Source organism: Nicotiana tabacum, chromosome 1, assembly GCF_000715075.1.
Source record: "Nicotiana tabacum cultivar K326 chromosome 1, ASM71507v2, whole genome shotgun sequence".
NCBI lineage: Eukaryota > Viridiplantae > Streptophyta > Magnoliopsida > Solanales > Solanaceae > Nicotiana > Nicotiana tabacum.
In genome coordinates, this window is record NC_134080.1 from 124,691,499 (window position 1) to 124,708,172 (window position 16,674).

Below are 16,674 nucleotides of genomic sequence, written 5' to 3' on the forward strand. Positions count from 1 at the left end.
CTTTAAAGTTGCAAAGACTCCAATTGACGTGAATCTTGCACTAGCAAAGAACAAAGGCCAAAGCATATCACAATTGGATTATGCTCGTGTGTTAGGATGCTTAATGTACATCATGAATTGTACACGACCAGATATAGCTTGTGCTATAAGTAAACTAAGTCGATACATGAGCAATCTAGGCCAATCTCACTGGATGGCAATGAAACGAGTTTTGGGATATTTAGAACATACCCAAAACTTTGATTTGCACTACAGTAAATATCCTGCTGTGATTGAAGGATATTGTGATGCAAATTGGATCACCGGTTCAACTGATTCGAAGTCCACAAGTGGATATGTATTCACTATTGGTGGAGGAGCGGTATCTTGAAAGTCGTCCAAACAAACATGTATTGCCCGCTCTACAATGAAGGCTGAGTTCATAGCCTTAGATAAAGCCGGTGAAGAAGCTGAATGGCTCCGGAATTTCTTGGAAGACATTCCATTTTGGCCCAAACCGTTGGCACTAATATGCATACACTGTGATAGCCAAGCGGCAATTGGAAGGGCTGAGAGCGTTATGTATAACGGTAAATCTCGTCATATACGACGAAGACATAAAATCGTTAGGCAACTTTCTCTAGAGGAATTATCACGATTGACTATGTAAAGTCAAGTGATAATGTGTCGGATCCACTTACAAAAGGCCTAACTAGAGAGGTAGTTGAGAAATCATCGAGGGGAATAGGACTATGGCCGAGAACAAGTCATTGTGGCGGTAACTCTACCTAGAAGACTGGAGATCCCAAGATCTAGGTTCAAGGAGATCAAACAAAGTCATTAATGACGGTTCAACATTGTCAACAAAATTTTTTTTTAGTCCATTCTCGTGATGAGACAATGTTCAGTACCAAGGATAAAACATTAAGGCTTTTTAATGATTTCTAAATTTGATACAGGGTATATCAAATAGTGTATCTACGGGATGACACGTTTAGGAATCACCTATGTAAGTGTGAAGTGTTAGCCGCTTCAAGGAGAATTTTGCAAGGCCAATTCTCTACGCACTTATGAAACCAGGCAGTGTTCATGGCTGAAACGAACACAACAATGAGAACCAAAGACGGTTAAGGGATTGATTGTGTGACTTATGGTTGTCTAGGTATACACTAAAGTTCGACGGTTCAAAGATATCAAATCTACCGATTGACCGAGTATATCCGACATAAGTTCACTACGGAAAGTTCAAAGGGAAACCTACTTATCCAGATGCAATTAATCCTTGCTTGCAAATCACACAAGTTTTTCATGCATACTTCCGTGATATAGCCATTCCCCATTCATGTGGGGGATTGTTGAGTTTTTGTTTAAGATGAAATAGTCTTAAAATTAGAGTGAATGGGAAATGGGATATGGATTTGGATTTGGATTCGGATTTGGTCAAATGATCGATCGATTGATTAATTTTTTGGACCAAATTTATTTGTTAATAGTGAATATTAACGTGATATAATCCGTGTTTGTAACGGATGTTTTCCAATTCGTGTATTGTGTTGCAACACTAAGCAATAAGCAGCCTAGTGCATCTCCCACAATGGTGCAAGTGCTCCTCCCACCAAGCAAGTGTACATTCCACCATGTAAGTGCTTCCTCTATGATAGCCTAGTGCTTGTTGCACCATGGAGGGGGCGGATTTCTCTCAAATAACTGCTATAAATAGAGCATAAGTTGGAGAGAAAGAAGAACACATCGGAAAAAACACTCGAAACACTCTGTATACACTTAATATACATTCAGTATACACTGGATATACACTCTGTATATACTGGATTATACACTCTGTATACACTGCGTATACACTGAAAAAACGAATTGCAATCTGATATTCTCTTCAGTAAGAATTCAACATTGGCTATACTTTGCATTCCTTCCTCTCAGAATTTCCATTCGACTTCTGAGTTGTCCTCCTTATTCTGCATTGTTTTTAACTACAAACAAAGCATCCATAAGTGTGATTTGCTGCCGAACTTTGTGTTCGCTGAAACACTGGGGTTTGAAGTACCGCTACACCAGTGTGCAATTCGTTCTATCCTGGGAGGAAATAATCTATAACCTTGGGTACTAGGAGGGGATTAAATTCCTTAAGGAAACACTGTGAATTTAATGGGCTCGAATTAATTTCTGTTTTTATTTATATTTACGTTTATAAGCTAACGTTCTAATTTCCAGAATCATTATTTACAAATATAGACAAGAAAATAACAGAAGTTTCATATCAGCGTACATAAGAAAAGAGAGCTATGTTATACTAGTCTTAGCATTTGGTTATTTAGAGCAAACTTTGTGATTTTCTCATAATTATTATGTGGTATTAAATATTTTTGAATAGTAAACCATGTCTTAATGGAATTCTAAAATTACCTTAATTCATATTAAAGTTGGTGAGGTCCAAAATAGGGCGAAAAATCAGATTGAATGAATATAGGTCGCCTATGCAACATCTTTATTTACACGGCTTCGCTACTAAAAGGAAAATAATCAACCGAAATATCATTATTTTCAAGGCATTCCAATAAAATAGCATCAATGAGCGCAACCAAATGAAATTTAGTGGAAAAAGTTAGTGAGTCTGAATTCAAAAATCAGAATAAATGGCAATAAAATAAGATTGAGTGTATGTAATTTACCTATTTATCACTCTTGCTTACTCTTGCTTTTTCTTTTGAAACTCTTTCTTTTGCTCTTTGAGGGTCTATCGGAAACCGTCTTTCTATATACAACACTATCTTTTCCAGACCCCACTAGTGAGATTACACAGGGTTGTTGTTGTTGTACTTTTTCTTTTGAAAAGGAAAATCCCTAATAAAATATCATGATTTTCAGTTCTTCTTTGTAGAAGACTAAATCAAGAAACAAAAGAATAAGACCAACAAACGAAGAATAATTTAAACTTTATAGAAGCGAAATTCATTACATAAAACTGCTTAAATTAATAATATAAAAACCCAAATTCTAACTAAAGACTTAATTCAGTGCTTGGTACAATCAGTAGGCAAGAAAGAGAGTCTTTCGTGTATAAGATCATATCCAATAAGGTAATTCACTTGCGCCAAGTTTCCAAATATAGCAATTTCATCGGCTGGCACAATTGTCAAACAAGCCAAACCTTCATCAACTTCTGCAAATGTACTCGTTGGTAACAACTCAACATCAGCATTCGTGAAATGGAACACAATCTCAGGAGCATTAATAACACCATTTTTAGACTCGTAACATAGCGCAAAAGTTCCGGTCGGATCCTCCTTCCTTTTACCTGTCGAGAAATGATATAATTAAATAATTAAAATTGGAATCTGCCGATCTATATAACAGTTAAACCTTTTAATGAAATGGTCACACAATTTAACGTTACCTTTGATCGTATCCACCAATGTTGATTCCAAATTCTCGTAAAAATCACTAGGGACAAATGTCAATGTCGTCCCAGAATCAATTATCATATTCCCTAATTCACCATCAGCAGCAAAAGAACTTAGTCTCGAACTCTTGAATGCCAACTTCTTTTTCCCAACACTAACACTTTCAAGATTTATATAGTAGTACGTTCTGGGCTCCTTTAGAATTATAGGAGTTGTAACAACTTTAGGTCCAGAAAGACGTGCTAAAGGTCCAAAACTAATATGACTTGTAGCATTAGAAGCAGAAGAAGATGATAAATCCAATGGGATTAAACAATAAGAGAATGATCCAACCACTTCTTTATCGAGTTGTTTAACGATTGAGATATTTGAACCTCCTAATCCAACGATCCCAGAAGTCAAATTTGTGAACGTGCCACCATTATCATGGCCACAACCAAATACAACATTAGGAAAAGAAACTTTGCTTTTGTCAGTTTTTGAAGGAAAATTTAAGGTATCAAAAGTGAAGGTCTCAAAAGCAACATCACCAACACTATGTGATTGGTCACCATAACTCATCTCATATTCACAAACATTTTTTCTAACACAAGTGGTACTCCCCACTATCTCACATGCCTTAGTATCACACTTGACAGTTTTATAAGTGGAGCTTTTTCTAGAATCAAAGAGCGGTGCTGTTTGTTGAAAACAATCGGCACAAGGCTTGCATTGAATCCATGTCAAGTCACTACCAGTGTCAGCAATCGCAACGGTTTCCACGGGGGGTGTACCAATTGAGAATTTCATGAGGTATTCACCGGGGATTGGAATGACATCAGATTGGAATTCTTTTTGGTGGATAAAGGAACGCTCTAGTGACGATGATGAAGTGGCAGCTTTGAAAAAAGATGCACGGGAAAAGGACCGGTGGTAGGCATCTCTAAGGCGTCGGGAAGGGGTGATAGAAGGGTTGTACAACGGAGAAAGAGGAGAATCGCGGTGGATGAGATCAAGAGTGAATCCTTTTACACCATGATGGTTGGTTTTGGTTTTTCGACAAGAAACTAAAGCTAAAAAGGCTAAGAAGAATAAGAGGCTAAAAGAGTTTTTGTGATTCATCTCCATGGCTAGGGTTTAAGAATAGTTGTAGAACTTGGGAGGATTTATGCAAAACAGAAGTTGATAATTAGTCCCATTTTATAGGCAAAAAGAATAAAAGAGTGAATGCATGTACGAATATGTGTTCTGGTTATGAGGAAAACGTTGCATGTAAGAATATGGAAAGTCCGGGAAATAGGGAATTTCGATCGGCGAGGGGGGTGAATATATATTAATTTTGGCAAGAAATATAGAAATACCGGCAAGGAATGTAGAAATACAAAATACACAATGGGAAGTGAAATTATATAAATTGATTGCATAAAGAGTTTTCCCATAAAACAGATGGACACGAGTAGGTTAATTAATTCTGCGAAGATACAATGTAATAAAAATGAAGATTTTTGTTTGTACATACTTCTTCCACGCTACTTTTATTGCAGATCTTGTCCATGTTAAAAACGACTATTACCACCTGTTTGGAAAGTAACCTTGTAATTGAATTTGAGTGTAATTTGATGTAATTACACAGTTTTGCTATGTTTGTCTGACCAAGTCAGCAAGTAATTGATCGGGTATAATTACTCTTCAATTCTCAAGGGAAGACTGAAAATTGCTAGTAATTACATGGTTATGTTTTGAATCTATTTTCTTTTCTTTTTAATTTACTTTTTATTTCTATTCTTTTTTCCTTTTTAATTCATTTTATTTTAACTATTAAAATTCTTTTTTTCAAATATTATTCTTTTTACATTATTTATCTTTTATTTTCTTATTTCTTATTTTTCAACCATTACTTCACGTGTTTCTATATAATCTCTTATATTTTCTTTCTTACTTAATCATTTTATTTTTTTATTATTTTTATACTTAGCTATGTTATTATTCTAAATTTTAAAAAAAAGTTATATTCATAATCTTAGAATAAGTCATCCACAAACTTGACTTATAATGAGTAATGTCATATTACATCACGCACTCTTTATCCACTCGTGAAGTTAAAAGATGATAAGTTTAACTTCTAGCGCAGCCAATCAGCCGACGACATGCTAATGGAACAAAAAGGTAATTACATTTTACCAGATTGCGCCAGCTGCCTCATCGGGCGCAATGGCCGGTGCAGGGGTGACCCATTTGACGCATGGGGCGGTGGAGTTTCTAGATTTAATATAATATTCAGTACAACTTCCTCCTCTTACACAATTACGTGATATTACCAGCTTTAGTTTTTCCCAAAATAATGCTCTCAAGCTTTCTAAGAATTCCCTAAACGATTTAGGGCTAGAATCAAAAGTGAACTTGGTAGATTAAAGTAAAGATGCTCGTGATCATCACTGTATCATCTATATATATTCATGTAGTAAAGATGTTGGAAACTCCTTGGAGATGAAAATAATCACCATAAAAGTGTAAAAATTTAGGAAGCGTAGGTAGCCCTTCAGAAAGATATGTAAGGCAGTCTTCTTCCTTGGCATGACTTGATATAAACGCTTCTTTCCAATTGATCCTCATGTTGTACGACTGAATTGGTCTAAGTATTTCTTGAAACATTATTCATGTTTTTGTATATTCTTTACCAGTGGCATTTTCTTGTCTAGTCTAAGATGTTTTCGGATAATATCTTGAGGTTGTGAAATGTAGTTCATTCTGAGTCTAACTCTAATATCTCTTGTGATTGGCCTTGCATTGTATATGTGTATCTATTTTGCTCAACCGAGCCCCCGATGAGGCCGGATACGAAATGATGTGTTAGGCGATATCACCGAGCCCTACATGAGGCCGGGTATGGAATAATGTGTCACGTGATATAACTGAATGCTCTTGAGGCCAGGCACAACTGAGACCTCCTGAGGCCGGGTACGGTGTGATGAAGACGTGAGACTTACCGAGTCGTCTCTAAGGCCAGGTACGATATGACATGAAATGTCCCAAAGAGAGGATGAACATGATATGAGATGATATGCCCCAAAATGTTTCTAAGCAATATTGTATTGTATTAAATATTTTATGCATAGCCCTAATGAGTGTCTTGATTTGTACAAAGCTTGCATACATTCATGATCCATAGATACTGCAGTGCAGGCCCCCTGTGGCTTGTCGATGATTTATAGTTATTATAGCGTACTCATATCTCTTATGTTATATCTTTGATTTACATTTATACTATCAGCTTTATATACTCAATACATCTTTCGTACTAACGCTCCTTTCTTTTGGGCGTTGTGTTCATGGCCACAAATATAGATAGACCTGGTGACATGCCTCTTCAATAGGGTACCTGTTTCACCTGTTAGTTGTCGCACTCCACTTCTCCGGAGTAGCTGAACAGAAGTCGATAGGTATTGAAGTATGTGTTTCTGTTGTTTGGGTCTGGTGGGGCCCTATCCCGACCAAGTTATGCAATATGACACTCTTAAAGTCTTGTAGACTAGGTGTCCGGTGTGAACAGTAAATCTCTCTCTCTCTCTCTCTTTATATATATATATATATATATATATATATATATATATATATATTGAAAGTTTACAAGTGATGTTTGAACCTTAGTTTTAAATTTCAGTATTATACTTGGAGGCCTTGTTGGCCTAGATCTTATGGAAAGGTCTAAATTTGGACGTTGGTTCACACGGGCCTTCAGGCATTGTGTGCCGGTCGCACCTCCTGAGGTTGGGGTATGACATGTCATTAAAGTTGAACTTTGTTATTGGATGAGGTTATATGTAAACTTAACTAAGTTAAAATAATAAATTACTTTTTAATATTTAAATAATATTATTATTTTCTAATTTTTTGTGATTCCATGCAGTTGCTCATATGTTTTATTTTTTTATTTTCTTCATTGAGCATAATTGTGTTATTGTTCTAGTTTTGAAACTATATCTCCTAATATTAAAAACAATGAGTCATTAACAAACGTAGCATATAATGAGTGATGTCATTAAAGTAGAATTTCATTGTTGAACGAGGTCATAGACTTATGTTTTCATATTCTCTTGAATTATATTTACTTAAATTATGTTGAAACTTATTTTATGTTATGTTGTAACTTTACATAAGAGTATTATGTTTATTTTTTTTAGATTTTCAATTTATGTTATATTTTCGGTTATATTTTATTTGCTTTAGTAGTATTGACTTATTAATTGAGATTGTATGCCATTAACTTTTCAGTTAAAATTGATAGATTATTTTTTCGTAAAATATTTGAGTAATGTTATGGAATTATATATATATATATATATATATATATATATATATATATATATATATATATATATATATATATATATTTATATATATGCATTTTATGATGTTCTTACAAAATATGCACTTTTTAGTTTTTATAATTAATTGGAATAAAATATTATTAATTTAAAAAATATATGTCAATTATTTTTACATATTAGTTACAAATATATGATTAGTAACTAATATATTTTCAAGAAACAATATGTATCTTAAATATCAAATTTAATATCATTTATAAAGGCATTTGTTAAATATGAACTTTTAATTTTTGATATCTTTATATTTAAAATTTAATCTAACTGTGTAATTACAATTGTGTAACCAAACAATACACTTGTAATTGCACTGTAATTATATTATGACAAACAAACATGTCGTCTTAATTATAATACTATGTAATTACTAGGCTGTTTAATTACTACCCTAGTAATTACACCAATTCCAATTACCCGGTTACTTTATAAATAAACCCTTATTGAACAAATAGAAGGTTTTTAAAATTTTCTAGGCGTTCTTGTTACTTGGACCTTTGTTTAAGAATGTAACATGATAACTACTTAAAACTTTTAATATGTTTTCCTTGTGAGAAGATACTAATTAATTGTGTTGTGCACACTATGAATGCCTTTGCGTGACATTGGCTCGGCCTTTGGTCTGAATACATATGAATTTAGGGGCATACAAATTTCATCTTGATTGAATGAACGAACTTTGGAAGTTTTCACACAAAGGGATTTAACTTCTTCTAGGCAATATTTATTGTTATCTGGCTTTATCTATTAATACAACATGATAATTTACTATAAATACACTTTCAGTATGAAAAGATACAATAGCGTGATTTTTTACAATATAATTGTCCATATGACATTCATATGCGTGACTAGGGGTGTATAAAGGAAACCAATAAACCGCACCAACCCGATAATCCGAGTCAAACCGAGAAAAAAAACCCGACTATGGTTTGGTGTTGGAAACAAAATCCGACCAAAATTGGTTTGGTTTGGTTTTAACTAAAGAAAGTCAAACCGAAACCAAACCAACCCGACATAACATATATATAAATTTTAAATATATTTAATATATAAATATAATTATTGTGATTTAATTTATAAATATTTCTTAAAAGATTTCATAATTTTATCTTTTGAGGTATTATTTCAAGGCTGGACTTAGAACTTTTGAATGTTGCAATAAGTTTTATAGCCATTAACATTAGTAAATTAAGTAGTGCTAGCAAAAGCCCAAACCAAAATCAAATAAATACTAATGCTAACAAAAGATATTCAATTCAATACTACGAACGAGAATGTATTGAATATCTATTTTTTGTTTTGCAATAATTTAGATAAAAATGCATAACCTATTTTTATTATTCCTTTAGCGTTTAGTCATGTAATTAATACTCCCTTATTAGTCTACTTATTTTAGCATGACTTAGTACTTTTAGATTATGTTTATTTTTATTATCTTTTTAATTAGCAATATTTATATTACATAATTTTATTGTCTTTATTGTTAAATATTTTAGGATAATGCCATGACATATCTCATATTTTGTATTATTTTCTTGGAAAATACTATATATAGTTGTATCTTACTAGGACTAAAGAAATATTTTGAGCACAATTTATTTGTTTTGTTCTACAAAGGTTTTACCGGGAAAAAAATCCGAAAAACCTGAATAACCCGAAAACCCGATAAACCCAAAAAATTCGAGAGTGAAAAATCCGAGTTTTATTGGTTTGGTTTGGTTTTTAGATTTAATAACCCGACACAATTGGTTTGGTTTGATAATTGTAAAATTCGAACCAACACAACCTATGTACACCCCTATGCGTGACCGTTATTATTATACCAGTCTTAGTATACGCACTTTGCGTGTGTTCTCCATCTTAATGAGTAATTTTGATTTAAAAAATTACATAGATATTATTCAAAAATTATGTTTGAGTTAAAAAAATAAAAATATAAGCTCCTAAAAATTAATGAATATTGTTCATATATGATTAACTTAATGAAGTAAGGAACTTTGTCTCAAATCCATTCAAAACTTTATTCTAGTGTCATAATTTTATTAGTTCAATTTTACACATTATCATGCTTCCTTTTTTATTTTCAATAAAAATACATGGGCTTTAAAGATTTAAGAGCTTTTCTAAAGCTATTTTTGAAAAGTTATTCTCAAATTCATTTAAGGAGACACAAACAAAGTTAATAGCTATATTTTTATTACGATTCTTCAAAGATTATTCAAATAACCCAAAATATTAAATGTACACGAATTAATTATTTTAGGGGAAATTGTACATGAATTAATTATTTTATATAGTAGAATAAGTATTTTTAAAATGCATATTTAGTTATTTTTCTTTAAGATAATTTTACCTGCTTCGTTTACTTTTCTTGAATATATTTTCATTTTTTCCTTTGGTGATGATCTAGTAAACTACACTCTTCACATTAAGCATACTAATAGTACGCACACTATCTTAATGAATAAATTAAATCGTATAAATATTATATTAAAATATTATTTTAAGTTATATAACAAAAGTTGACGTTCCAATTCAAATATGACGTCATTGATCCTATTTACCTAACTCAATAAAAGAAGAAAATAATGTCCCATAAAAGTTCTCAATCATCGATCAATATATTCAACTAAAAATTTATTTCAGTTTTATAATTCCATCACTTCAAATTCACAAGTTATTATAATTCCTTTTCAGTTTCAGTAATCACACATAACCCTTGAAAATTTAAGTGCTTTTCTAAAACTTTTTCGATAAGCTATTCACAAGTTCATTTTGGAAGACACACACAAGATTAGCAAATTGATAAAAAACAATAATTTTTCTCTCACAAGTAAAATGTAAATTGTTATATTCTTTTAGTCAATAAACAATACTACTATATGAATTGTTTCCAACATATTATAAAAAATATAAGTTTCTATTACTTATTCTGTATATCAAATTACACAACGAAGACAATGAGTTCTGAAAAGGAAAAGGAATATAAGGACTACTAAACCTAAGTACTTTAACCAAAAAAGAACGTAAAGGATTTCTAAAACTGGAAGAAGATAAAGGAAATAGGGACTCCTAAACCAAATTTTGTTAATGATTTTTACCTAGTTTAATAAGAAAAGATTTTATAAATAAAATTCTAGTTGATTCTAAATTCCTAAATATTAGGAAAGTAACTTAAATTGCAATTTTGACCAGTATAAAATTTAGTTTTAAAGGGTAAAAAAGGCGAAAAACATTTCGCTAAGGGGCTTCATACTTTTAGTATAGTATAGATAGATAGATATAGATATAGATATAGATAGATAAATTATTATTATTATTATCATTATTGATAATATTGTTGTCTGTTTTATGGTTAATATACCTTACCAGTAAGATGATTCTAACGCTTATTATATATGGAAGTACAAAAATTCATTAGAGATGTTGGACTATGTGCTGCAATTCTTGTACATAGATTTGTTACGACGAGTGGAATTCCCGGGCGTTATCACTTTTCTTTGAGATGTGAGATGCATGACTCATTGGGAAAATTAAGAAAGAGCTTATGACGCAGAAATTAAACTAGCTGGAGATTTATTTTTTTCATTTATTATATGAATGAATAGGGAGAGATGTCTTCAAATCCCGTGACATCTTATTTTTAGTAGAAATTCAAATCTTTTAGACTCATGATCATTTTCAAGAACACAGTTTTCATATGTAACACATAATTTTTCAAGCCTGGGACTAGAATTGATAGGTAAAAGATAGACAATTTAAAACCAAAGTAGATGCTAAACTAATTCAGAAATGGATTTAGACCTTTCAAAGAGAGCAAACAACAAATTTGAGTAAAATCCCAAATCCTTAATAAGGAAGAAATTATCCATTGAAACTTACCTTAATTGAAGTGAATCAAGGAAGAAATTATCCATTGAAACTTACCTTAATTGAAGAAATAAGAGTCTACAAGTAGAACTATATACACCTCTCTCAAGGGTGTGCAGTCATCAATCATCAAAACTCAAAAACAGTCTTTATGTGGGGGGTGGGGGGGGGGGGGTGTAGAGAAAGGAAAAAAAAGGCCAAAAACCCAAAATAGAAACCTAATGGGCAAAAAATGGAAAGAAGTCCGCAATAGAAAGTCTGTTCGGACACAGGTGTGCTGCGATGGCTGCAATCTACTCAAATTTGGTGCAAACTCAGTTCTTATTTGGTAATCCTTTTTTGCTGCGAGGACTGCAATCACAATTCTTCTTTGGCAACCTTCATGGAGCATTCTATTGTGACTTCAACATAATGCTGCAATTGTACCTCCCGATGCTGTGATACTACTTATTCCGCTTCATGGTGACCCCCCCAACTCTCCCTTTCGACCACCTTAATGCTCGGGTTGACTTTGCGTATTTCCAAATTGGCTTTGAATGCATTACAAGGAGGTGGATTGGCTTTGCTTCTCCTTAAGGACATCAATGTCGATCCTTCCAAGATCTTTTTCATCAACCCTTTAAGCTCTTGCAATCTCTTGGCTTGGGATCTTGTGAATGGCTTGTCAAAGTGTAACAACAACAAACCCAGTAGAATACTACAAGTGGGGTCTGTGCATGGTAATGTACATAGACCTTACCTCACCTTGTGAAAGTGAAGAGGTTGTTTCCGATAGACCCTCGGCTCGAGAATAGTGGAAGGAAGCAATAACTAAATAATAGCAACAAGAAGGTAAAAGGCAGCGGAAGCAAATGGCAAAACATGTAATAACCAAGAACAAAGATACGAGAATACGAGACTAGTGTCAACCACTGGTAATAGTGACGCACCGTGAAATAACAAGGAACTAGGAATAGGAAAATACAAGACTAGTGCTAATACTAGTGATCGTTCTAGAAATGTAAGCCCTGTACTTGGATCAAATTCCTCACGTTCTAGAAATGTTAGCAGGGTCAACGTCATGTTTAGGTACAACCATTCTAAAAGCTCTAGCTTTTTGATATGGCAATGGTTAAAACAGATGCAAAAGTGGTAAAGCAACAGTGACTACTGAGCAGTAGATTCCAGCATGGTCTATGTCTTATGAACTGATAACCATTCTGAAAGCTCAAGTTACTGAAGCTAAACAGATGTGCATATAGATTCTAGTCTGATGTAAGTTCTATATATTAAGGGTGACGCAGCCATATATTATCCATCTTTTGCATATATGATACTAATGGTCCACGCAAGACGGAAGTCCAACAAAGAAAGAAAATAAAGTAGAAAACCACAAATGAAAATAAAATCCTGCAAGGGAGATAAACAGAATTAAAGTACATCGGAGTTGCGTATAACTTTAGCAACACAAAAGCTAGAACGTTGTTCCGAAGTGGAAACCAGAACGGCTAGCTAATAGCCAAATATTGACAAGGAGATGTGCATGAAAAATTGCATAGTGGAAGATAAATCATGATCAAGATTGTGCAGGCGGATAGTTACATGAAAACAATGTTCTGCTAGATAGATAATTAAAGAAGAAGACAGAAAGCAGTTAATTGGTTGAAGATGAGAAACTTTGGAGGGAAAAATTCAGGCCCCTACTAAAAGCGATGATAGGCAGCTTGGAAGTTGAAGTAAGAAGGCGTGAAATGTAAATTTGGAAAGGGAGAATAATATAGATCAAACGGACACATAGTGATAAAGGCATGAATACATCACAATGGTCAGTGAACAAGGCAGAGCATGTCAATACATAGTTGATTGCTTCACTTTTTCCGTTAAGATTAATTGCCGTTTGCAACAAATTGAATGTTCTGAAAGAAGTTTCATTATCACATTTTCCTAGTCATTCATATTCCCAAAAGTTCCTGACAACTCAATTTCAATTGTTTCCCAAAATCTTCCTTCGCTTATGGTAAGTTTCTCTAGAATTCAAGTTCAAAGAATACAATAGTCAGCAAAAGGCCATGTTATATGGATCATCTGCCTTGATTGTACTTGTGGTTTAATGACATTAGTTGAACTAGACAGACAAACCAAAAGAACGTCAAGTACAAATTTTCTCCAGAAATATCAGAGCTAGATTCTGTGATCTATCGAGTTATTGTGTTCCCACTAGTACTACTAACTTTCCCTTGTATTCATGTTCAAAGAATAGAATATTCAGCAAATAGCTAAGTTATATGGATCATTTGCCTTGAAGTACCTGTGGTTTAATGACATTAGTTGAACTAGAAATACCAGAGGTAGATTCCGCATTACTTATCCTGCATATCTTGTCATGGAAGTCAGAACCGAACAACCCCTAAATAATTTTCAGTTCACAGCACTCTAAATTCCTTTTTTCCCATTGAGGGCACTCAAAATTCTATAAAGGAAAAGATTACTTCTTTTCAAACTTTGCGCAATGCCTCAATAACTGTGAAGAACTCAATCAGAAAGGCATCAACACATTTAATTGCACCGATATAATGACATTGCATCGTACTGTTCTGATAGACATATAAATCCACATAGATGTTACTGATAACATGGTTCAGAGTAGAACTTAACAGATAGCTTTCCAAAGGGGCAATCTGAAAGAAGGCACAACATGTCAATAACTAGTCTCGACCTTCAATGATTGTTCTGATTTACCGGATTCTTATATTGGCATTCGTTTCGAATTATAATTTTGGTTTTAAAATAAGCTTTATCAGCACATGTTCCTATTCAGCCATTCAACTTTGACTCCCTCAGAATTCAATCTCGGAGGTTCCTCAAAAACTTACCTTCCTTTTAGCTACTTATCCTTAATATATTAATGTCCACAGCTTTACAGGATACAATCCATAGAAAAATGTATCACAAAAATTTAACTGGTAGATTGATTGTTCAAGAAACTTATCTGTTGCCGTCCCTGTATTAGATTTTAGGAATGTAACCACATGGCCACAAACATAACCTTAAGTTTTCAGGCCTTCACGATTCTTCAAATGGGAAATCACAACAATTTGGCAACACACTTAGAATGAAATGGATATATTAGTAGTATCTCTCACAAAATCTAAGGCATCAATAACTTGAATTGCACCTGGAACATAAAGATCTTATACCATCCCCCCCCCCCCCCCAACAAATTACAGTAATCCAAAAGTTGTATAAACCTTTTCACATAGTACTAACAGTAAACTTCTACACCTCTACACAAACTACTAACAGTAGACTCCAAAGCAGATCGAAACAGAGAACTATATTTATATAAGCAGCCATTGAAACAGAGCTTTTTTACCTACTAGTATAGCAGTATAATAGTGATTCATCACAATCATTTGAAAGTGTCATCATCACTGAGTTCATCTTCAATGCTAGAAACATCCAATCTAGCAGATGCTTGTTTTGCCCACTTAACAATCTTCTCAGCTTCTCTATTAATCTTCTCTTGCTCCATCATAGCTTTCTTCATCAACTTCTCTTGATTTTTCACCGAAAACGCACTCAAATCCGATAAAAACTCATCATGATTCTTCCCCCATTTCATACCCCGATTCTCTTTCCCCTTTTTATTAGACTCCTTCTTAGGTGAACACCAAAAACACCCAGGTTTCGTTGGTGGAGACAAACAATCTTTTGAAAAATCCCAAGAATCTGATGACATTGAACCAGATAAAGATTTTGACTTTTTCCCCTTTTTTCCATCTGGGGATTTTGTAAAAATATCATCTTTATTCGAATGAACCTTTGATTTTGTTTGTTTCTGAACAAACCCATGTTCCAAATTCACCTCAAAACCCTTTTCCTCAACTGGGTTTTTTGTATAAACATCATTTTCTTGAACAAACCCATGTCCCAAATTCACTTCTGAACCCTTTTCCTCAACTGGGGTTCCTTCAATTTTCTCATTGTCGTCATCATCATAACTTTTCTTGGTTTTTGGGAACTCCGAGGAACAGAAACTTCTGGAACTTTTTGTGAGAGTATCAGGTTTTGAGGATGTTGTTGGAAGGGATTTGAGTTTGCGAAAGCGAGTTTCGAGCTGAGTGGGGAGGAGAGAGTCAGTAAAACCAGAGCAGTTTATAGCAACAACTTGTTCAAGGACAGATTGGTCCATTGCTTGAGAAAGGAGTTCATCTACTGCTTTTTCATTGTCGCTATCATCAGAAAGAAAAGAGAAATCTGCCATTGTCTAAAATGAGGGGAGAAGTAGAAGAAACCAGAAAATTAAGCTGATTTTTCTTAGTGTAATTGAGAGAAGTTTTTCCACAGACTTTAGGGGTTACATCAGTGGAGCTTCTTTCATTGCTATAACGGCTAACTCATAGTTTTGGAACGTTATATTCGGGAGTCAAAAAGTCAACCCATCATTTTGATGCTATTTCCAATTCTCGCTTATTGGTGTGTTAGTGTTACGGCTAGCGGGTCGGTTTGTTTAGAATTTTTAATTTACCGTACCAAATTAATTGTGTTTATTTATTATATTTATTAATTAAATCAAATCAATAAAAATGAGATTTTCTAATATCAACCTTTTTTTGATTGTTTGATTTTTAAATTTTTTGAATTTTTTTGTTGTTCGATGTGAAGCATCTTGCAATACCAAGTGTTTGATTTTCTTTTTGAAACATAATGTAAATTGCCAATTATTTCATACAATCATACCTAATTAATTTTGTTTTAATCAATTATACACAAAACTATCGACAACAAAGTCACAAAAGTGAGAGAAATTCATATCACACATTAAGAACTTTAACATTTAGAGTTCAACAATTTAACTTTGTTACAAAATTCAGGTGACAAAAAACCAGCGATAGCTCTCTTTTACATGCCAAAGCAGTATGCCTAAGGCCATCTCCAACCCCTACCTCCATTTTCTCTTCCAAAATGCAGGAAAGTTACTCTAACCATTACTCTATTTTTTACTCCAAAAAAAAAATCCATTTTATATTCTTCTCTCTTTAATATTATATTATTATCTTTTA

At 33.3% G+C, this 16,674-nt stretch overlaps 2 protein-coding genes across 2 annotated transcripts; both read right to left on the minus strand.

Moving 5' to 3' along the window:
- Positions 1–2,900: 2,900 nt before the first annotated feature.
- Positions 2,901–4,531, minus strand: LOC107832511 (putative aspartic protease At2g35615). Its single transcript, XM_016660375.2, has 2 exons — positions 3,392–4,531; positions 2,901–3,292 (listed from the first exon to the last, which is right to left on the minus strand). Exons 1-2 carry the CDS (start codon positions 4,503–4,505, stop codon positions 3,009–3,011), a joined length of 1,398 nt encoding a protein of 465 aa, XP_016515861.1. The 5' UTR covers positions 4,506–4,531; the 3' UTR covers positions 2,901–3,008.
- A 10,174-nt stretch (positions 4,532–14,705) lies between these two features.
- LOC107798962 (uncharacterized) lies at positions 14,706–16,026 on the minus strand. The gene has a single exon (XM_016622037.2). The coding sequence runs from the start codon at positions 15,873–15,875 to the stop codon at positions 15,021–15,023; it is 855 nt and encodes a 284-aa protein (XP_016477523.1). The 5' UTR covers positions 15,876–16,026; the 3' UTR covers positions 14,706–15,020.
- Between the last annotated feature and the right edge of the window lie 648 nt (positions 16,027–16,674).